We start from the raw sequence: 22,314 nt of genomic DNA, 5'->3' as shown, positions 1-22,314 counted from the left end.
GGCGTCCCAGGTGGCGCACGCTGGAGGGCGGGGCGGAGGCACGATGTGCCCGAGCTCGCGCGCACACAACCCCACGCCCCAGGGCTTGGTTCCCAGGCCCCCGCGGCGGGAGGTGGGAGGGAGGGATGTCCCGGAGGGAGGGCCCCTGAGTAACTTTTCTTCGGAAAATATGTCGGTCTGGCCCCCAGCCCAGGCCTGAGTCATCAGGCTCTGCTGCATTGAGTCATGGCCTCCACCCCCCGCCCTTGGGACCTCGGAGGGGACCCCCCCCCCGCAAACCTCAAGCCCTGCCCAGGACTCTTCTTCCCTGGGAGTCTGGGGAGAGCCATCCCCGCCCCCCCAACCCATCCCAAGACAGCCTGACTTCCACGTGGTTAGAAGCCTTGGCTTTATTTGCTCTGTGGGAACGCTGTTCGCTGTTCGCTGTTCGGTTCACAGGCCCCTCCTAGGCATGGGGGGGGTGACGGTGGGTGTGGAAATCCCCGCGAGCATCGTGGGGGGGCGTCGTCCCCACCTATGTCACCCTTCCCCATCTTTTCCATGGGGTCCCCCACCAGGGTCAAGCACTAGTAAGTGGTGAAGGCACGGAAGGGTGGAGGGTCGGACGTGAGGGGTCCCTTTAGGGAGGAGAAGGGAGAGCTATAGCACCAAGAGCCCCCCCCCCACAACGCATCCCTGAAAGGGGGACTAAAATAAAGCCCTGGGGCCTTTATATCTGGTAGGGGCTCTACTTAAATATGGGCTGATGGCAGAGAGGCTGTGCCCCTGTGCTCTACAATTCAGGCCACCAGCTGTGGGGAGCTTAGGGACGCGGGCAGCCAGGCTGGGTTTTCAAACCAGGGCCCCGTGGGCCGAAGCCAAAAATACCTCAAAGTGGGCACAGTCTGGGCGAAGCAAGGATAGAAGGGGCTTTTCTGTCTGCTAAGAATCCTTACTACAGAAAGGGGTGTAACCAGAACTGGGCGGAGGGGCTGAAGAGGGGTCCCTCTGAGGAAGTAGGGGGTTGTGTCTCCCCTCTGAGCCCCCAGTGGTCCCAAGGCCTGAGAACAGGATGGAGTTTGGGGGGACGGGCGGTCCTTGCCTGGATGGGCAAGAAGTGGGGAAGGGGGCCTTTGTGTTTGTTATTTCAAACAAGGGGCCACTGGACTATGGGGAGAGGCGAGGGGTCCTGCCCAGAATCGGGGATCGGGCTGGTTAGGGCCTGTGTCTGTGTGTGTTTGTGTGACTGTGTGGGTGCTCCCTCCTGAGAACGTCAGCCCCCTGAGGGCAGATACACGGGTCTGTTTTACTCTCTGCTGTATTCCCCAGTGCCCAGAACAAGCCCTGCACATCCAAACATAGTACGTGCTCAATAAATACTTGAATGAACGATGCGTGAATCGATGCCTCTGTGCGTGTGTGTGTTAATGTCAACGGGATGTGCCTAAGTGTATGTGAGGGTAGAGATGCAAAGGCCGGGCAGAGAAGCCTTGCCCCTCCCCTGGTCCCCACTGTCTGGCAGAGGGGAGTAGAGAGACCCCCATCCTTACAGCTGAGAAGGTGGGCAGACAGCGTGCGTGCAGGCTGGGGCGGGGGTGAGCGTGCAGCCAGCTGGTGCTGGGGAGCCACAGCAGGGCAAGAGGGAGGGAGGGCCGGCAGGCAGTGGCTGGCTCACTCTGCAGAGCCCTTGTGGCGCCGCTTGGAGGGCGGCACCAGGCGGCGGGGCAGGTTGGTGGGCAGCCCGTGGCCCTCGAGCTTGGCCTCGATGAGGTGGCTGGCCAGGGCGAACTCCTCGTCATCCAGCATGCCGTCCCGGTCGACGTCACTCAGCTTCCAGATGCGCCCCAGCACCGAGTTGGGGAGCTTGGTGCCCACCATCCAGGTCTTGGCCTTGGTGCCGCTCAGCTTGCCATCGGCGGGCGCCAGGTTGTAGAAGATCTCGTCGTACTTGGACTTGTCCTTGGTCACCACCCACTCGGCCTCGTCGTCCGAGCCCTCCTCGCCGTCCTCCAGGGCCTCATCGGGCCCCCGCTCCACGAACGGGCCCATGTGGGTGCCCTCAAAAGCGCCGCCCTGCACGCCCACCTCGGTGCTCTCCAGCTCTTCCTGCCGCAGCAGGGGCATGAGCTTGGCGATGTCGTGGGTCAGCATCTCGTCCAGGGCCTCCAGCAGCTTCGGCTTCAGCGAGTGGAATTTGGTGAAGTCGTGAGCCATCAGCAGCTCCTGTTGTGGGGTGAGGGGGAGAGGGGAGCACTGGGAAGTCAGGGGGCACCGTCCTCAAGGCCTCCCAGCCCCATGGGGGCAGCGGGACCCTCGGGCAGCTCACTTGGTAGGAGGTCCCAGCTGAGAGGTGCGTACCTGTGCAACCCATTTCACTCGGGCACCCACCACTCAGAAGAGACTAGGACAGCGGGGTCCCAGGGGCCCTCCCCCTGCACCAAGCGTGTCCCCAGGATCACTGGACGGTAGGGTCGTAAGTGGCCCTGTGAGGACTTAGACCAGTAGCTGTTTACCAGCCGGCAGAGGATTTCAGTATTCCGACAGCGCTCCCAGCCTTACCCAGCACAGCCCTGGCTCTGCCCAGCCTCTGGGGCGCCCCAGCTGCAGCTGGCCGGCACCCCGTCCCAGTTGTGCAAATCGAGAAAATTCCATTCCTGCTGCTCCATTAGCTCTGTCACCCCACTTCACAGAAACGGGTGAGTGGCTTGCTGCCAAGTTTGGAGGTTAGGTTTGGGATGGCCAGATTATTAGGAGCTCCTGGGACAACCCTCCCCCTGCCCCCCTCCCTCCAGAAGTCATCTTGTGCTAGAGCAGCTGTGGGGCTGGATTTGTGGTCACGCTGCTTCTCTCCCGCGGCCACTCTGAGTCGCTCTGAGTCGCCCGCACCAGGAGACTCACAGCAAAGACCGATCCGGTTCATGGCACCACACTGAGGCAGAGAGGCCCGCTGATCTGGACATAAAGGGGTGGGGGGGTCTGGACTCCAGGGCCAGCCTGCCCAGGTCCCAGTCCAGTTCTGCCACTTAGGAGCTGTGTGCCCTCAAGCAAGTGACTTCACCTCTCTGGGCCTCAGTTTCCACACGTGTAAAACGGATCAATAACATCAGCGCTCCCCTCCCTTGGGGGGATGGGAAAGGCTAATGAATTCATCTGGATAGTGTTCCAGAACCATCAGTGTAATCTTACCAGCTGCTGTTTATCTAGCCCAGTGGTTCTTAGCCACGGGAGATGTTGTCCTTCCCCAGTGGACACTTGGCAAGATCTAGAGCCATTTTTGATTGTCACAGCTGGGGGGGGGGTGCTACACGCACCTAGAGGTCAGGAGGATGCAAAGATCCCGCAATGCACAGGACACCCCTGACCACGAACACTCTGACCCCAAATGTCAGTAGCGCTGAGGTTGAGAATCTTGATCTGTGCCACACACTGATCTTAGGGGGCTGCAAGCACTGGCGGATTCAGCACCCACAGCAATAGGTAAGTACTATGACAATGCCCATTTCCCAGTTGAAGAAACTGAGGCTCAGGCAAGGTGACTTGTCCAGACTCAAGGAGCTAGTAAGTGGCCGAAGCGAAATGCAGTCTACCAGAATTCCTCAGAGTCTTGGGTTAGAAACCATCTCAGACCCAAAGGTCACAGGCTTGGAGTATCAGCCTAATGTAGTCTCAAAACAGAGGCTCAACCCCAGGCTGGGGGTGCTAGTCCCCACCTCCTCCACACCTGAGCCTGGACCTCTGTCCCCATGTTTATTTGGTCCCTCCTGCCCCGCCCCCCTCCAGTAGGTCTTCATTCACCCCCCTGCCACTGCACCCAGACCCAGTGCTCTCCCCAACACTGGTTAATTCTAGACCTGGACATGCAAGGGGTCCCCCCATTCCCATCTGTCCCTTCATCCTCAGCACTGGAATCTCTGAACATTACCTGGGCACCTGGCCACCTAGAAGGAAGACTACACTTTCCAGCTTACAGCCAGCCTTGGCATGTGGCTACCTTCTGGCCAATTGGATGTCAGTGTACCTTGCATACACAACTCTAGAATTGTCCTTTCCAATACTGGAGCTATGTGTGGTTATTTAAATTTAAATTAGCTAAAATTAAATAAAATCTAAAATGTCAGTTTTAATGGGGCTAGCGGCTACCATATTGCAAGGCAGAGCACAGAACATTTCCATCATGGTAGAAAGTACTATTGGACAGCACTGTTCTAGAAAGTGTCCTTAAAGACAGAGACTGTACAGGTAGCTCTCCCTCCCTTCTCCCTCATCCCTTCTTGCTGGCTGGAATGCAGACAAAATGGCTGGAGTTTTGGCAGCCATTCTGTACCATGTGGGGATCTTGGAACTGGAGGCCGGGCATGGAGGAGAACTGAGACAGAGGCGGACTTGGTCCCTGGCTCTGTAAAGCACCAAACCAGCCCTGGACCACCTTCTAGGATTTTATGGAGAAAAACAAACTTCCATCCTAATGAAGCCACTGTTCCTTGGGGTTTTCTCTTCATTCCTTTGTCCTAACGCACACAACCATGCTCTTATGGAACCATTTGCAGGAGGTGCTTTCCAGAACCTGCCCTCCATCCCTCCCATTTTCGAGGCCCCATCCCAAAGCCCACAGAAGCTGACCCCTTCCGCCTCCCTCCCGGGCGACCTCTCACCTGCATCTTCTGGCAGTCCGGGAAGTCACCGGGAGATATGTGATGCTCTAGCTGGATCTTGGCAAAGACGACGGGCAACTTGAGGATCAGCTGCTTCTTCTTGTTCTCCTTCCCAAACACGGAGGGCATCTCCTTTTTCAGGTAGCTGATGATGTACGCGTGGACCTGTAGGAGGAGAGCGCTCACCTGAGCCTACAGCACCATCACGCGGGGCCCCACACCTAGAGCTCCTGATTCGCATGGCCCGGAGGGGGGCCTGAGGATGTGCATTCTGACCCTTACAGGTGAGTTGCTGCTGCGGCAGCCGAGGGCAGAAGACCCCCTCCTCTCCTAGGCGATCCACCCCCACCCCCCAATCTACATACCAGCCCGAGCCTCTCCCTGGATTGCCTTGTCCACATTCCTGGACAGCTCCGTCTTTTGTCGCCCAGCGGATTCCGGGCCCGGCCCCCAGAGCTGTGTCACCCTCAGCTGTCCCCATCGCGGGAACAAAGGGCACCCCCACCTGCTCCCTCCCCAGTTGAGGCCAGACTTCCCGAAACCTTTCCTGATGATGCTTCTGACTCCTCACCAGCCACATCCAGCCACCAGCGAGCCCTTTGCCTTTTACCTCCTACATCTGTCCGCTCTGTTTTCACTGCTTTCCACATCAGGAGGCCACCACCCCCACCTCCCCACGCCTGCCTGGGGAGGCACAGCAGGCACCCCACGGGTCTTCTGGCTTCTCTTGCCCCTACAATGCCTTCTCCAGGCAGCGGCTGGAGAGGTCTTTTTGTTTTTTAGGAACAAACACCAGATCATGAAACACTGCTCCGAAGTCTCGATTTGCTTCTTATCCAAGTACGAAATTCCGACCATAGCTGACAAGTCCCTACAGCAGCAATTCTCAAAGTGTGGTCTGGGGAACCCCAGGGATTTCCCCCCCACCCCCACCCCAGCCTCTTTCAGGGGTTCACATAGTCAAAGCTATTTTAATAACAATACTAAGGTGCTATTTGTCTTTTGTGCTCTCATTTCCCCCCCAGGGGACAGTGGAGTTTTTAAAGGCAACAGGAGGTGTGATACTGTAACTGAGTGCAGGACCAGATGTGCAAAATCCAGAGGTCTCCTTCGAAGCCAGACATTAAAGAGATTTGCAAAAATGTAAAACCAGGCCACCGTCCTCTGGAATTTTTTTTTTTTTTTTTTTGGTTTGGAGAGAATTTTCATAAAATGTATGGGACTTAGGTTACCAAGTCCTGGGCTTATGGTTATTTAAAAACTGATCTTATAATATCTATTATCCATATTAATTAATATAAATTGAACTATCATAACTCATCGATAACATTTATCATCAATAAATTGCTACTTATTAATAGTTAAATGGTTATTGTTGGTTAAGCCAATATTACTAGATAAATATTAAACATTTTCTCAGTTTTAACTTCTGGTATGGCCAATGTAGACAGATTCAACCCATGTACCTACACACTCTTTGGGGCGCTCAATCATTTTCAAGAGTGTCGTGAGCTCCTGTGACTGGAAGTTTCTCTAGAGTCTGGCTCCTGGTGTTTCATCCTGCATCCCCGCCACCCTGTCCCCGTGCCAGCTTCCTCCCCTGCCATCCTTGTCCCAGCATGCTAATATTTTTCTTACCACAGGGCCTTTGCACATGCCACTCTCTGCCTGCAGCCCTGCTCTGATCTCCCCAAGCTGGCTCTCTCAGCTTCCTCTTGATGTCAACCTCCTCACAGAGGCCATCCTATGAGAAGCAGGTGCCCCAACCACCACCATCTAATTATTTTCTACTGTCACTTCCCTGCCCCCCACAATGTTTATTGCAACCCATCCTTATTTTGTTTATCTGGTGGTTTACTTATTCTGTCTCCTTCCATCAGAATGTGAGCTCCAGGAGGGCTGGGACCTTATCTGTTCCCTCTGTCCCCAGCACGGGCACGGTATGCACAGAAAGCACTCAAGAAATACTTGTGGAGGGAAGCAATGAACTTGGGAACCTTTGAGCCCCAATCTCCAGAGTTATCAAAAAACAAACAAGGAGGGCAGAATCATGAACATTTGCATTTTTGAACTGGAAGCTCAGTAATTAGCTGCATATGCTTAAATAAAAATAGACTATATCTGGATAAAGACACAAGAAACTTCTCATGGGGGCTGCCTCCAAGGAAGAGGCCCTGTGAGCTGGTGGGGGGTTGGGGGGAAGATCAGGGCTGGGAGGGAACATGTTTAACCAAGCTTAAATGCTTTACCATGAGATGGTCTTAAATGTTCGATGGAAAACACTTGTTTGAAAGTTCTCTTAATGAATCATAGGTTTAGAATGCTAAAAATCTTGGCGGTCCCTGGCTGGTTCTGAAGCCTTATGTCCTCCCACCTCCACCACTCTGCCTCCTCCAGCCATCCTGGGCTCCTTGTTGGAGCCTGCTCCTGCCTCAGGGCCTTTGCACTTACTGTTCCCTCCTCCTGGTAGGGCCTCCCCCAGACCTCCACTCTCCCTCCTTCAGGTCTCTGCTGGGAGACCCTCCCTGACCTCCTTAAAACAGTCCCTCGCCAATCTCCTTTCCTGCTTCATTTTCCTTCCTGATTCTTATCACATACAATACTGTATGATATTATAGATTCATTTGTTTAATATCTACTTCCCCAGTGAAAAGTAATTCTACAAGAAAAAAACAACATTAACTCGTTTGTTCCCTGCTCTATCTCCAGGGCCCCAAACAGTGCAGAAGCACGTTGTAGGTGCTCAGTAACTGTTTGTTGAATGAATGTCACTGAGCCGCCTCAGAGAAGCTCAGTAAGAAGATTCAGGGCACCTTGGCCTCTTTAGCATCAGACTCTCCCAAGGTCTTGGCCTCAAATATCGCAACACAGTGAAATCGCCCCTTCTCGCCGTTACCACTTCAACCAAAGGACGGAGCCAGGTGACTCATCCACACCCTATATCGTACAGACAGGGAAACCGAGACACCGAGGGGTAGTTACCCAGAGTCCAGAAAGGCCCTGTACTTTGGGGGAGAGCGTGTGGGGAGGTAAATGGTGGGGACTGTTGTTTGATGGCTAGACCAAGTGTGGTGGCGGAATCACACGTGGGGAATGTGTGGGTGACACGGAGCAGGGGAGGGGCAGGGAGGCTCGGTCACAGTTGGACCCTGGGTGAGGGGCACTGGGGAGCCACAGATGGATCCGAGGGAGGTAGGGGAAGGAATGGTCGGTCGATAGGTGTGAGGGGTCAACGGGGCAGGGGCGTGGTCAGGCTGGTGGGCGGGACCTACGAGCGCGGGCCAATGGGGGCGCGGGGGCGGGGCCTAAAGTGGCTCTTCGGGGACCCAGAAGAGGGAAGGCAGGAGGGCGCTGATGGCTTTTCCAGAGAGGAAGCGGGGGAAGGTGCCAGGAAGAGATAAGGTGGGAGGGCGGGCTGGGCCGGGGCGCGGGTCCCGGACTCCGGGGTTTGTCCGGGTTTCCGGAGCCGCCTCCTGCCCGGCGGGGGCACCAGGTGTCCGGCCCGACCCCGCCCCTCTGTCCCACGGCCCTGGGCCCCAGCCCCCGCCGCTCTCTGCGTCCCCGAGGGGCCGGGGGTCCGTGGGAGACCAGGGCGAACCGGAGGGGGCTGCTGAGAGAGACACGGAGGAAGACAGAGGGGGAGAGATAGGCGGGGAGATAGAAGGAGAGAGGGACAGAGAAGGAGGGAAGAGGAGAGGAAGCGCCCGAAAGAGAGAACGAGTAAGAGGGAGAGAGATGGACGCTGTGAAAGAGGTAGAAATGAGGAGAAACACGCAGAGAGAGACAGAGACACAGAGACAGTCCAGAGCCTGGGTGGGGGAGGAGGAAAAGGTGGACTCCGAGGCTCAGAGCTGTCCCTGCTGGGCCGCTCCCTCCCAAGGAGGATTCCTGGGGCGGGGGTGGGGGCCCTGACTCACCCCCTCTCTGCTGCTCCTTAAACCAACGCCTCAGGCTCCTCCACCCCCCATAACCTTCTAGGCCTCCCTGCCTGCCCAGCTTCCTGCCCCACCTCCACCCTGGCAGCCTCCCCTATGAATGTTCCATTTGGCCTCCAAAATCGCTCTCAAACCAGTGCTCCCCTCCCCCTCCCAAGGCCCTGTTGGGATCCAGGCTCCTCCTTGTTCCTCTGTCCCCAGCCTCCTCCATGGTCTCTGGCCCCAGTTTAACAGCCCTTGAATCCACCCACCAAAAGGCAGCCTGAGTAGGACCCTGTCCCTCCTCTGCTCTGAACCCTTCCATGGCTCCCCAGTACCCTCAGGACAAAGCGCAGGTTCCAGGCCACAGCCCTGGGTGGTCTGACTCCCGCCTCACCAGCCTCAGATTCAGTTATTTGCACTATCTACACTGGGTTCAACACTGACATTTTCCCTCTTCCTTGAACTGGCCATGTTCTCATCTCCGGTCCATGCACTTGCTGGTCCCACCATCTAGAATTCCTTCCCCTCCTCATCCTCCTTTTCCTCCCATTTGCAGCTCTGATGCCCTCTCCTCCAAGAAGTCTCCCGCCCCAATTCCCCCTGGGCTCCCCAGGACCAGCCCTGACCCATGCTGGCTCATCACTGTCTGGGGAGGGGTCCGTCTCCTCCCCTGAACGGCCGTGGTCACTGCTGTGTCCTCAATACCACCCAACACAGGGCTGGGGACAGGGGAGATTTTGTCGAACAAGAGTGTTGGTTCAACGGCATTCGTTCAATAAATATTTACGGAGCACCAACTCTGTTCCAGGTTTTGGGGATACAGAGGCGAACAAATTCAGACGTCTCTGATTCTGTGAGGCTTACATGCGAGTGGAGACAGGTAGTAAACCCAGAAACCCAATGAATGGATGATGTCCGGCCAGGCAGCAATGAATGCTATGAAGGAAACTACAACGAGGATAAAGCAAGACTCACATGACAGGAGCGGGGAGGGAGTTATAGTCATAAGAAGCGAGGGCAGACAGGGAAGCCTTCCTGAGCATGTGGAGCAAAGAGGAGGTGAAGGAGGTGGGGAGCGAGCCAAGTGGGAGAGAGGCGAGGAAGGGGGAGGGGTTCCAGGAAGAGGGAACAGTAAGTGCAAAGGCCCTGAGGTAGGAGCAAGGAGGCCAGCGTGAAGTGCAATGGGTGATGGGAACGGAGTGGAAGAGCAGGACAGCGAGGAAAAGCAGCGTGGAGGTGGAGGGGGAATGGGACGGCTGTGGACCTCACCGGAGTCCCGGGTGGCTTGTGCGCAGAGATGGGCCATGATACAACGTGACTGGTGGTGGGACGTGGATGACAGGACACAGAGGAGACGGGGAGATGCGGAAATAGAATGACAGATGCGCAGCAGCAGGGGGATGACTCCCCATGCCATTCGGCTTCCCCCACTCCACCTTGCGCCAGAATGACCCGGCCTGGAGGACTCTCTTAGACTGGTGAACTACCTCATCAGAGAGCCCATAAGCCAGTTGGGACAGGATGGGAGGCAGGGCAAGGGCGGCCCCTGCCTCCGCGCTCCAGCCCTGCCGCCCCCCACCCCCGCCCTCCTGCGCTGCTCACCCGCACCAGCCGGGCCCTCTTCACTAGGTCGTTGAGCTTGCGCAGGGCGGCGTGGCGCGGCAGGCCCTGGATGTCGCGGAAGAGGTCCTGCTCCTCCAGCTCGAAGAGGCGCCGGTTGTCGGGCACCAGGAGGGGCTGGGACCAGAAGGAGCCGATGTAGACGCGGAGCACCTCGGGCGTGCCCACCACCTTGCCCAGCGCCCACATGAGCGCCCCGTAGACGCGCATCAGCTGCTGGGTCTCAACCATGTCCGCCTTGTTGAGCACCACGCGGATCTTGTCCTCGTGGCCCCGCAGGGCGCCGATGGCCTCGGAGAACTCATCGGAGATCTCCAGCTTGTGCGCGTCGAAGAGCAGGATGATGAGGTCCACGCGCTCCGCGAACCAGCGCAGCACGGCCGGGAAGTCGTAGCCTGGGGGTACGCAGTGGAAGCGGCACGAAGCGCAGAGGTCAGCCCCCCTCCCTCCAGCCTTTCGCAAGCACCCATTCCTTTGGTTGGATAGCGGACTGTACAGACGTTCAGGCTGTTGACTTTCGAAACCCTTCTCTGGGCCAAATAGCCAAGGGCCCGAGAGTATCCCACGGCTCTGCCCCGCCCCCTCCCCCCCCCCCCAGGCCCCAGAATTACCTCATCACTCTGGCCCCAGGCCCTCAGGCCATCTGGCTACAGAGGGCCATCACCCGCCCCCTTTTCATTCATTCCTTAGGCAGATATTAATGGCGAGCACCAGTCCGGATGTACAGGTTGTTAAAATACTGAAGCGTTTCTTAACAGACTCTCTGTGCCTCTATGAACCTCCCCCCCACCCCCCACCCCCGGGTCTCCCAAGTGCCTCCATCACCCCAGCCCCTCCCTAGGACTTCTGGATCTCCCCACAATCCAGCAACTGAAGAGTTCACGTTGGCTCTGGCTCTGCTCTCGCCAGAGCAGATGGTAAATATTTTGAATTTATTTAACAATATTTACAGAGAGTCTTCTGTGTGCCAGGCCCTATCCTGGGCACTCGGAGATACCACAGAGGGCACAGAGACAAGTCCTGGCCTTCATGGAGTACCTGTCTCAACAATGGGCTTCATTCATTCATTCCTTCCTCGTTCACTCATTCGTTCACACCCTTCGCTTTTGCTGCTCACTCGTGCATTCAGCAAGTGATGCTTAGGAGAGTAGGGAGGAGGGGGTGGGACGCCCTGACTCGGCGGTCAGGCAGTCCTGGGTTTGAATCCCACCTCTGCCCCCCCCCAGCTGTGTGACCTTAAGCAAGTAGGAAACCTCTCTGAACTTGTTTCTTCCTCTGTAAAATGGAGGTCCTAACAGAATGTGACTTGGAGGGCTGTTGCGGAGATTAAAAGAATATAAATGAGCTAATATATAACATACAACAAGAGCCTATCTATAAAGAGCTTAAAACAGTGCCTGTTTAAAATGGGTGCGCTTTAGGCCTGTCAACTGTACCTCAATTAAACGGTTAAAACAGGGGCGGCCTGGGTGGCTCAGTGGGTTAAGCGCCCGACTCTTGATTTCCCGGGTCATGATCTCAGGGTCGTGGGATCGAGCCCTGCATCGGGCTCTGAGCTCAGGGTGGAGTCTGCTTGAGATTCTCATTCCCTCCCTGTCTGCCCCCTCCCCCTGCTCTCTCTCTCTAAAAAAATAAATAAATAAAATCGTAAATAAAAATAAGCCGTTAAAACAAGCAAACACAATCTGGGAACACGGTAAGTGCTCAACAGTTATCAGTTGTGATACATGCGGGACACAGTGGGGGCCTCCTTCGGGAACTGTCCCCAGAGCCGTCCCTGTCCTGTTCTCATCCGGATCACAGTCCACTGAGGACACAAACCCATCCCCAGAGTGGTCAGGCCGGGGTGGGGGAGCCCAGCGGGAGCACCTGACCCAGCTTGGGGGGGGTCAAGGAGGGCTTCTCAGAACAGGGGACACGGTGGTGACCTGGGGGACGAGGCATTACCTGGCAGGACAGGGAGCCATCACGGCTTGCTCTCCCTGAATCATCTAGTTGAATCTTCAAAACACCCTCGGGAGACAGGCGCTTTTGTGATCCTCATTTTCCAGATGAGGAAACTGAGGCACGGACAGGTTGAGGGATTGACTCAAGACACGCGGGTGGGAGGCGCGGAGCAGGAGCCTGCTTGGGTCTCTATGCTCCACTGAAGAGCGGGTGCTGGGCGCATCCTGCCAAGGAGGGAGCAGGCTCCTTGTGGTCCCTGGGGACTGGATGGGGGGGGCATTGCTCGGGCGGGGGGAAGGGCCAGGTAACCAGAGGGATGGCAGCTGGGGCTCCTTCCCTCCCCAATGTCTAAATGCATGTGCACACAGACAGACAGACAGACAGACACACACACACACACACACACGCACACAGGCCAGGATTTGGAAAGTGTGTCTCATGTGGGGTGGGAGGAAGGGAGGGAGGTTGAGTCAGCGTGGGAACGAGAGACGTGGAGACGCGGCAGAGAGTACCCGGGGTGCACAGCTAGGACACTCACCGGGAACACGGCTGTCCGCATATCCCCAGCGCCCACTGTGTGTGGCACCCCGAAGTGCTTTGCAGGTTTGACATTTAATGTGAACCCTCCGTGCAACCTACGAGGCTGATGCTATCATTATTCCCCTTTTACAGATGAGGAGACTGAGACAGGGAGAGATGAGTGGCTCGCCCAAAGCCATGGTCTAACAATAGCAGAGCCCAGATTTGAGCCCCACCAGAGGCTCCCGTAGGCTACAATCACACAAAAGTGTGGGCACAGATTTGATACGCAAGGGCAGCCAGCCACGCATCCCACCAATGCACATACATCCGGACACAATCGTAGCCGCGTGCTCCAAGATGTGGACTCCCAGACACACCCCTGCTCACACACACACACACACACACACACACACACACAAATCCACAGACAGACCGACCGACTCGCCTCCTCTTCCTCTACCCAAGCTGCCAGGGAAGGAGACCCCGTTCTCTACTCTCTCCTCCTCCCCACAACCTTGGGCCCCCACCGAGCACCCCTCCCGCTCTCCCCTCCCGCTCTCCCCTCCCACTCTCCCAGGCCCAGCCCCAGGGGCGGTGCCCCAGGAACTCCCGGCCCGCCCTCCTGCCCGCCCCCCGCCCCGCCTCCTGCCCGCCCCGCCCCCCCCCGCCCTCGGGCTGGCAGCCCGCCCTCCGATCGCTTCTGCAGCTGCCCCCTGCCTGTCTCCCAGGGGGACACGCGCCCGCTGGGTAGCAGCCAGGGACACCATCACCCTCCGCGCTCCCGCCCTGCCCGGCGGCCCAGCGTCCCGTCCCCTCTGCCCCACAATGCAGCCTCCTTTGCCCCAGTCCCGGGCCTCGAAGGCCGCCGAGCTGGCGCGGGACAGACACTGCGGGGTGACTGGGGCGGGGCGGGGCGCAGATGCTGAGCGGGCTGGGCAGAGGTGGGGGCCGGCTCCCCCGGAGGCCCGCTGGAATTCACCCCCCGCCGCTCCCCCTGCACAGCTGTTTATAAATTCCAGGCCCGGCCTTGGCCCGCGCCCAGATTCCCCCTCCCAACCCCTGCTCAGCCCCATCTGCGGCCCAGAGGTGGAGCCAGGAGCATGCCCAGAGCCCATGGCCTCCCTCCTCTCTGGGTCTCCTGTGTCTCTGTAAGGCTGCCCGCACTCGGGATCTGTCTCTGACTTCGCCGGTCTCCCTCTGTCTCTCTTGATCTCTCCCTCCGCATCCTCCAGACCAGCCCAGACACGGAGCGGCCGCCTGCTCACACGTGTTCAGGCACACGCCTCCCCTGTCCCCTCTACGTGCACAGACATGGAGGAACCACAACCTTCCAACCGGCTCCCTTCTGCCACCAGCCAGCTCAGGGCTGGCTGACACAGGCCCGAGTCTTAGCAGAGACCCAGCCGCCTTCTCCCTCAGACCCAGGACTCGGGCCCCACTCACCCCGGCTCACTCTCTGCTTGGCGCCTGACAGGATGCCCGGAGTGTCGATGATACTGATGCTCTCCAGGACCTGATTGGGGAGCTGGGCACACATGAACCTGAGGCAGAAGGAAAGTCAGGGGTCAACACAGGGAGAGGCAGAAGGAGAGGACCCATAAGAAGGGAAAACCGGGACCACACAGAGGGTGATTCAGGTACAGAGCAGGGAAGAATCTCGAAAGATCAGGACAAAGAATAAGAGCTATTTAAAAAAAAACAAAGGGGCGCCTGGGTGGCTCAGTCGTTAAGTGTCTGCCTTCGGCTCAGGTCATGATCCCAGGGTCCTGGGATCGAGCCCCGCATCGGGCTCCCTGCTCTGCGGGAAGCCTGTTTCTCCCTCTAACTCTCCCCCTGCTTGTGATCCTGCTCTCACTGTGTCTCTCTCTGTCAAATAAATAAATAAAATCTTAAAAAAAATAAAAATAAAAATAAAAAAATAAAATAAAAAAAAACAAAAACTGAGAGCTGATGTTAACTGAGCACATACTTTGTGCCACGTGCTGTGCTAAGCACTTTATAAGCGAGTGGGGACTATGGCTATCCCCATTTTCCAGATGCGGATAAGAGAGGCACAGAGAGGTTAAGTCACTTGCCCAAGGCCACCCAGGTAGAGAGGAGGTGGACCCAGGCAGGCTGGCTCCACTGGCTTCCCTGCTACCCTCGAGGAGGCAGGAAGGGGGAGGAGCATGAAGAGAGGAGGGAATTGGAGCGGGAAAGAAAGAAACACAGGCGGGGGTGGGGGCCAGGGATGGGGAGATGCACCCCTGCCTCCCAAGCTGTACCACCTGTTGAGGAAGGTGTTCCCAAAAGGGTTGAGCTTGCGGAAGGGCTTGTCGGGGTCAACCACAAGGGCGTTGCCCGGCACAGTGCCCTCGGTGTCCCCGTGCATGACAGCCACGAAGCAGTCGGTGGTGGGCTCGGGCCCCACGCGGGAGCCTGGCACCTCCTGCTCCAGCAGGTACTGGATGAAGCTGGTCTTGCCCGTGCTGTACTGACCAGCCACCAGGACCATGGGCTTGCCGTCGAAATCGGCATCCTCCAGGGCCGGCGAGTGGAAGGCGCCGAATCGGTAGTGCTCCTCGAGAGGCAGCAGCTTGGTGCGGTAGAGCTCCTTGAGGGACGAGGTCACCGTGCGGATGGCCTCGGGCTGCTGGCCCCGTGCGCCGCCCCGCTTCAGCCAGCTGAACATGGTGGCTGCACGCTGCCCACTGGTCTCGCCGAGGGAGACGGGCAGGGGAGAGCTGCCTGCAAGGGGGGGACAGGGCGTTGATGGGGGCCTGCCTGGCAGAGGAGGAGGAGGAGGAGGAGAAGGAAGGGAGCTGGGAGGTGGAATGGGCGGAGGAGGGTGGGAGAATGGGGAGGGGGAAGCGGCAGAGAGCACGGCAGGGCAGGAGGTGATGGTTCATGGAGGAAGAAGGTGATTATTCCAGCTGGAGGAAGAGAAAGAGATTAACGGTGGGATGATTGAAGAAGCAGGACTGATGGTGGGAGGCCAAGGGATGATGGACAAAGGGAAGGATGCAGAAGCTGCCTAGAAGAAATGTATTCCTTCATCCGTTTGTTCTTTCCGTCCTCCCCCCGCCCCATCCTTTCACATATTTTCACTGAAATCACCTCATGTGTCAGGAGCTATGGATCCAGAAAGAGGCCTGAGACGGGCCCTTACCCATTCAAAGCCCCCATTGAGGAGGGGACCTGGCACCAAGCAGCCAGTGATGCCTGGGAAATGCCAGGCAGTGGACTTGTGGGCACCAGATGGGGACATAGTGAACCGACCACGGGATCAGCAAACTCTGGCTGAGCTGACTTTTGAACTGCTCCCTTCCATGCACAACAGGGATACCGTGCAAGACAGGCAGAGAGGGTGGTGTGTGCTAAGGCCCCGAGCTGTGAAATGCATGGAGGGGGTTGCTGGACACAGGAGGGGTGAGAAATAAAGCTGAGGAGTTGCCTGGGTGCACCCAGGTCATGAGGGTCCTCAGGTGATCACAAAAATATTAACATTTCTGATCACTGCATGCCGGACGCTGCTCTAACTCATTTAATCTTCCTAACAACATGGTAAGGTAGGGCTGTTATTATCCCCATGTTTCTGTCTCACAAAGGGGGCTCACGATGATAGCAATAACTTGCCCAAGATCACTTGGTTGGAAAGCACTCAGTCTGGGACACCAGGCAACCTGACCTCGGAACCTGTGTTCTTATCTGAGTTAGGAAGAGAGAATTACCAATCCAGCAGCGGCAAGCACCCCCAGCACCCAGACTGTGTTCTCTATATTCCTTTACTATCTTTTCATTCTCTGTAGGACCTGTAGTGATGTCCCCTCTTTCATTCCCAATATCAGTCATTCGTGTCTTTCTTTTTCTTTTTCTTCCTTGATCAGTCTAAGTAGATGCTTATAATTTTACTGATCTTTTCACAGAACCAGCTTTTGGTCAGATCGGAGTCTCCAAACACTATTTTCCATTAAAACAAACAAACAAACAAACAGGGCTTCTTGGAGAAATGGCTGATTCTAGGGCTGGGGCAGGGGAAGAACAAGTGAGCCTGGATCAGGTAGTGGGAAGGTGCTCAAAGATGGAAGGGGCATGCCACAGAGTCGCAAGGACCAGCCTGAAGGAGCTCCCACTGGCCAAAGATGGGACGATTTGAGCATCAAAATTAACTGCAAATCAAAATGTTAAAATCCATAAAATCACAATGATACTTAAAGGAAAATGAATAAATAGAAAGGAAAAGGAGTAGAGGGGAACGAGTGCCGGAGAGGTAAAGGAGAGGCAGGAACTGGGAACTGGGATGTTGGCAGAGGGAGGGGGCCCTGGGCGGTGTCCTAGGCAGGGAGGGGTCCGAGGGACATTTTAGGGGTAGCTGGACAGACCGTGGGGTTGGTGAAGTAGGAGAGGAGCTCTTGAGTGGGAGGAGGGACCAAATAGGACAGAGATGGGTAAGGGCAGTAGAGGGAGACTCCAAGGAGGGGATCTCTTCTGGCTGAGAGGATGGGGAGGCCAGTTGGGAGTGCGGGAAACTGAGCACGACGGGAAGAAACGAGGAGGGCAGGGGGCACTGTTACAGGCTGGAAGGAGCTGGAGGGAGTGGGGGAGACAAGGAGGTTTCGCGGAGCGGGGTGCTGGGGACCCCGGGGACACCGCTACACGTTGCGGGGGGTGGGGACTGAGAGTCTTGGGGCGGCAGGGGAATAATCACGCTCCTAGGCTCCGCGGGCCGGGCGGGGTTTGGGAGGCGACAGCGGCGGTCGGGGACCACTCACCGATGGGGCGCGCAGGCGGCTGCACCGGGCGGCGGGCTGGACGGGGGTCCCGCGGGGATCCGAGGCGCCCGCGGAGCGGCCTGTGGTCGAGGTCCCGTCCGGAGCCGTCTGAGCCGGGTGGGGCCCGGAGCGGGGAGGAGGGAAGGGAGGGGCGGGGGGGCGGGACCAGGCGCCCCCCCTCCCCAAACCGGGAGCCCGGCCTCTGGCGCCCCCTGGTGGGGAGTGGTAGGGCGGCTTCTCGAGATGGGTGAGAGCGGGCTTCGAATCCGAATCCCGGTTGTTCAAAATCCGTTCCACCTCTGACACTGGGCCACTCCCCGATCTCTGTCTCTCCTCTCAGCATGGGAGTGCTAATATTAATACTGCTACTAACAACAACAGCAGCAGCAACAACAACAATAATAATTTAAAAACTTACCTGAGTTCATGAAATTCCTCTTCTCACAACCCATCCTGGCTCCTCTCTAGAGAACTCAAAGTAAAAGCCAAAGCCCTCAATGGGGCCCGCAAGGCCCTACGCGGATTTGCCCGTTCCCTTTGCCCTCACCTCCCTTCCTCTCCCCCTGGCTCACTCTGCTCCAGCCACCCTGGCTTCTTTGCTGTTCCTCAAGCACACCAACAGCCCTCCAACCTCAGGGCCTTTGCACTTGCTGTTCCCTCCACCTAAACCACTTTCCCCGCAGGGATCCAAACAGCTCACTCACTCCCCTCATTCGTGCCTGCTCAAATGTCACCTCCTCAGAGAAGCCCTCCCTGACCTCCTTATTTAAGGCTGCCCCCACCATCTATCCATTATCACTGCTTTATTTTTCTCCACAGTTCTGATTATTCTACATTTCTCTGCTTAAGTGACTGTCTCCCTAGCAAGAACACAAGCCCTCTGAGGACAGGGATTTCCAACTGGGTGGTTTCCTGTCGTGTCCCCAGGCTAGCACCGTGCTGGACACACCAAAAGGACTCAGTAAATATTTGTTGAATTAATCTTTCACGATTATTGAGCGCCTCCTTATGTGCAGGCTTATTAGCTAAGAGTATTAGCTCATTGAGTTCTTAGAATGTCCCTGAGAAGTGGCTATCGTTATCCCCGTTTTACAGGTGAGATAAATGAGTCCCAGAGAAGTGAAATAAAAAAGCACAGAGGGATTGTTCAGGGCTTAGCCCTGCACCTGGCCCCTAACTGGTGCTTAAAAAACATCAGGTCATATAATCCAGGTCTGGAGCTGGGTTTTTTCTCTCAGCATGGGAGTCAGAGCATACAAAGCCTCAAGTCAAATCCCAGCCCCGCTACTTGCTTGCAAGAGAACCTCAGGCAAGCGATTCAGTCTCTCTGAGCCTCAGTTTCCCCATCTGTCTTACTACAAAGGACCACTTCCTTTGGGTCTTTGTTCAGATGGTACCTCCTCTGTAAGTCCTACCCTGACTCCCCCCAGCCCCCCACCACCCCGGTTCCTACTTCCTTTTCCTTCCTAGCACTTAGCACTATCAGCCAGAAGAGAGATGTTCCTTATTTTTACTTCTTTTTGCAATTTTATTTTCACGTATTTATTTTCAGTGTGACTTATTTTTAATCTTTCCCTGCAGGAATGTCAGCTCCTCGTGGGCAGGGGCTTGGGTCTGTTTTGTTTGCTGTTGTCACCCCAGTGCCTAGAACAGGGCCCAGCCAGCAGGCACTCAGTTAAATATTTAATTGGCTGAATTCAATAATGTACATAATGGGGGGGGACGCCCGGGTGGCTCAGTTGGTTAAGCATCTGCCTTCGTGGCTCAGGTCATGGTCCCAGGGTCCTGGGATCAAGCCCAGCGTCGGGGGCAGGGAGGGGTCTCCGCTCAGTGGGGACTCTGCTTCTCCTCTCCCTCTGCCACTCCCCCCTGCTTGTGCTCTCTCTCGCTCTCTCTCTGTCAAATAAATAAATAAATAAATCTTTAAAAAAATGTACATAATGGGGGTGGTGAAAATGTTCTAAAATTGATTGCGGTGATGTTTGCACACGCCCTGCAAATACACTAAACCCATTGAATTGTGCACTTTAAATGGGCGAATGGCTTCTGAAATATCTCAATAAAGCTGAATAGATCGATCGATAGACAGACAGACAGACAGATACAGTTGACCCTTGAACAATATTCGTTCATGGGTCCACATATAAGTCGATTTTGTTCGAGAAATGCAGTACACTATTGTAAATGTATTTTTTCTCATGATTTTATTTTTTTTTAGAAATAAGCTTTTCTTAGGCTTGAGTATTACATATTTTGAGTATTTATTACAGCTGCTAGCGTGACCCTAACTAACAAAGGATTTGAGTGGCTAACAATCGAAGGACTGCAACTTTTTTTTAGGAACATTTTATTTATTTATTTATTTATTTAAGTAATCTCTCCACCCAATGTGGGGCTCGAGCTCACGACCCGAGATCAAGAGTCGCATGCTGTACTGACTGAGCCAGCCAGGCGCCCCTCTTAAGATTTTCTTAACATTTTTTCTCAGGCTACTTTATTGTAAGAATACATATAACATACAAAATATGTGTTAATCGACTATTTATGTTATCGGTAAGGCTTCTGGTCCACAGTAGGCTAGTCGGTAAATTTGGGGGGAGTCAAGAGTTATGCGTGGATTTTCGACTGGGGGGGTCGGCACCCATAACCCCCATGTTCTTCAAGAGTCAACTGTATTCTATGGGGTGCCTGGGTGGCTCAGTCGTTAAGCATCTGCCTTCGGCTCAGGTCATGATCCCAGGGTCCTGAGCAGGAAACCTGCTTCTCCCTCTCCCACTCCCCCTGCTTGTGTTCCGTCTCTCGCTATCTCTCTTTCTGTCAAATAAATAAATAAAATCTTTAAAAAAATAAAAAGAGTCAACTGTATTCTATAAAGAGGTGTATGGATACAATACATTTTATACATAATTATATAATTATAATACATGATCACATATAATGTATAATGGTATATATATGATATATATTTAATAACAGGCCTGGGGCTTAGTGGTGACTAACGTTATTACAGCTAGGAGCCAGGTCCTCTTCTCAAACCTTGACATGGGGCATCTCCTTCCCCCTCAGAGGCGACCCCGGGACTGCTCAGCCCACTGCGTCGTGCTCAGATGAGATTTGGGAGGGTCCGTGAACTTGGACATGGAGAGAAACATGACATCTGGATCGTTTGCTGAGATTTCACGGTTTCTGTCAACCGTGAACAACAAAGCACAGTGACATCAGCGGGACCTGTATTACTGCCACAGAGGGGAATGTGGTTGTTTTCACCACATCGTGGTTGTTTTCACTGCATCGTGGTTGTTTTGGGGATTTCCAGTGATTGTTTACTCACCACTGATTAGACCCACCGCTAGCTCTTTCTAATTAGTGTCTTAATACAAGAGCCCTTATTACCGTGTCACAGATTCGTGGGGGGGCTTTAAATACACCGATAGCTGGATTTCAGTATAATTGGTCCCCTTGTCATCCTGCCCTGCCTCATTTTATTTTTATTCTTAATAAGATTTTATTTATTTATTTGAGAGAGAGAGAGAGATTGAGCAGGGAGGAGGGGCAGAGGGAGAGGGAGAAACAGACTCCCCACTGATCAGGGAGTCCGACTAGGGGCTCAATCCCAGGACCCTGAGATCATGACCTGAGCCAAAGGCAGACACTTAACCGACCAAGCCTCCCAGGCGCCCTGGATGACGCTGCCTCATTAAACATGCTTTGAGCTCTCAGTTACTGGGGCTACTGTCTTGTCTTGCTGTGTCGCTGATCTCTGAATCGGGAAGTGTCCGTGTGACAAGTCTCCCGGTGCCCTTACAGCCTTGGGAGCCCTCTCCCCACGGCACAAACTCACCAAAAAAAAAAAAAAAAAAAAATTTTCCCCCCCTACCTCTCTCCCTCCCCAGTTGTCAAAACCGGGTGGAGAAATTCTGGCACATTCTACAACACGAATGAACCTTGGAGACGTCATGCCAAGTGAAATAAGCCCGTCACAAGAGAACAGATACTGTATGATCCCACTCTGGAGGTGCGGAGAGCAGTGGGATCCATCCCGACAGACGATGGTGGGCTGGGCTTGAGGAGCGGGAGTCAGTGTGTAAGGGGTTAGATCTTCAAGTTCAGAGGAGAGCCGGTGGTGGTGGTTGCACAGTGTGAAGGAAGGTACTGAACGTCACTGAGCAGTGTGCTCAGAAATGGTTAAAGCGGTCAGTTTTATGTTATGTATATTTTATCACAATTAAAGAAGGAAGAAAAAAAACCAAAACAGATGGAGCAGGTGGCCAGCCAGAAGTTAGGGATGAACTTCGGCCGCGGTCAGTCTAGTGTTCCAATCCTGCTCTGTGCCCAGGCGACTCTTTTTTTCCCCCAGATGCCTCAGCTATGGAAGAGGAGACGCCACACGCACCCACCGAGCTGGTTCTAGGTTCTGGGAGCAAGGGTCTATGAAGTTTGGTCCCCAGTTTTGGTCTCCTCCCCAGCAGGGGGGGGCCCTCTGGCTCCTGCACTGCCCTCTGGGAAAGGCCTTGCTGTTGCCCGCCGCGCCCCCCACTTCCCTGGAAGCTGGGTGTGCAGAGGCCAAGATCGTGGGCTTGCAGCCAGACCGCCTGGGGTGCAGCCCAGCCTGCCACTGACTGCCGCGGGACCTCAGTTTCTTCATCCGCAAGATGGGGCTATCAATCCCCATACCGGGGCTTCTGTGAGGATCAAATAAAACATCCTGGGTGAAGGGCTTGAAACAGTGCCCATGGTAAGTGTTCCATAGTTAGTCATCGCTGATTCTCTGCTGGGGCTGCATGCAGTCAACCTTCCAGAACCAAGGCCCCAAGCCCGCGGAAATCACCGGCAAACTTTTTGGCGCAGCCACGTGGGGTCTCCCCGGAGCTCTCGGGGATCCAAGGATGTTAAGAACTGCGTTTTGCACGTGGGGAAGTAGATACA

General features: G+C 55.4%; 1 protein-coding gene and 1 long non-coding RNA gene across 2 annotated transcripts; one reads left to right on the top strand and one right to left on the bottom strand.

Moving 5' to 3' along the window:
- Nucleotides 1-371: 371 nt before the first annotated feature.
- EHD2 (EH domain containing 2) lies at nt 372-17,519 on the bottom strand. Its single transcript, XM_036114094.2, has 6 exons — nt 17,389-17,519; nt 14,905-15,364; nt 14,081-14,178; nt 10,151-10,563; nt 4,632-4,796; nt 372-2,202 (listed from the first exon to the last, which is right to left on the bottom strand). The coding sequence occupies exons 2-6, from the start codon at nt 15,306-15,308 to the stop codon at nt 1,651-1,653; spliced, it is 1,632 nt and encodes a 543-aa protein (XP_035969987.1). The 5' UTR covers nt 15,309-15,364; nt 17,389-17,519; the 3' UTR covers nt 372-1,650.
- Nucleotides 4,749-5,783, top strand: LOC144380321 (uncharacterized). Its single transcript, XR_013444405.1, has 2 exons — nt 4,749-4,915; nt 5,657-5,783. It is a non-coding gene; the product is annotated as an uncharacterized LOC144380321 (long non-coding RNA).
- Nucleotides 17,520-22,314: the final 4,795 nt, after the last annotated feature.

The sequence above is a fragment of the Halichoerus grypus genome, chromosome 15 (assembly GCF_964656455.1).
Source record: "Halichoerus grypus chromosome 15, mHalGry1.hap1.1, whole genome shotgun sequence".
Lineage (NCBI taxonomy): Eukaryota > Metazoa > Chordata > Mammalia > Carnivora > Phocidae > Halichoerus > Halichoerus grypus.
This window is presented reverse-complemented; position numbering and strand designations above follow the sequence as displayed.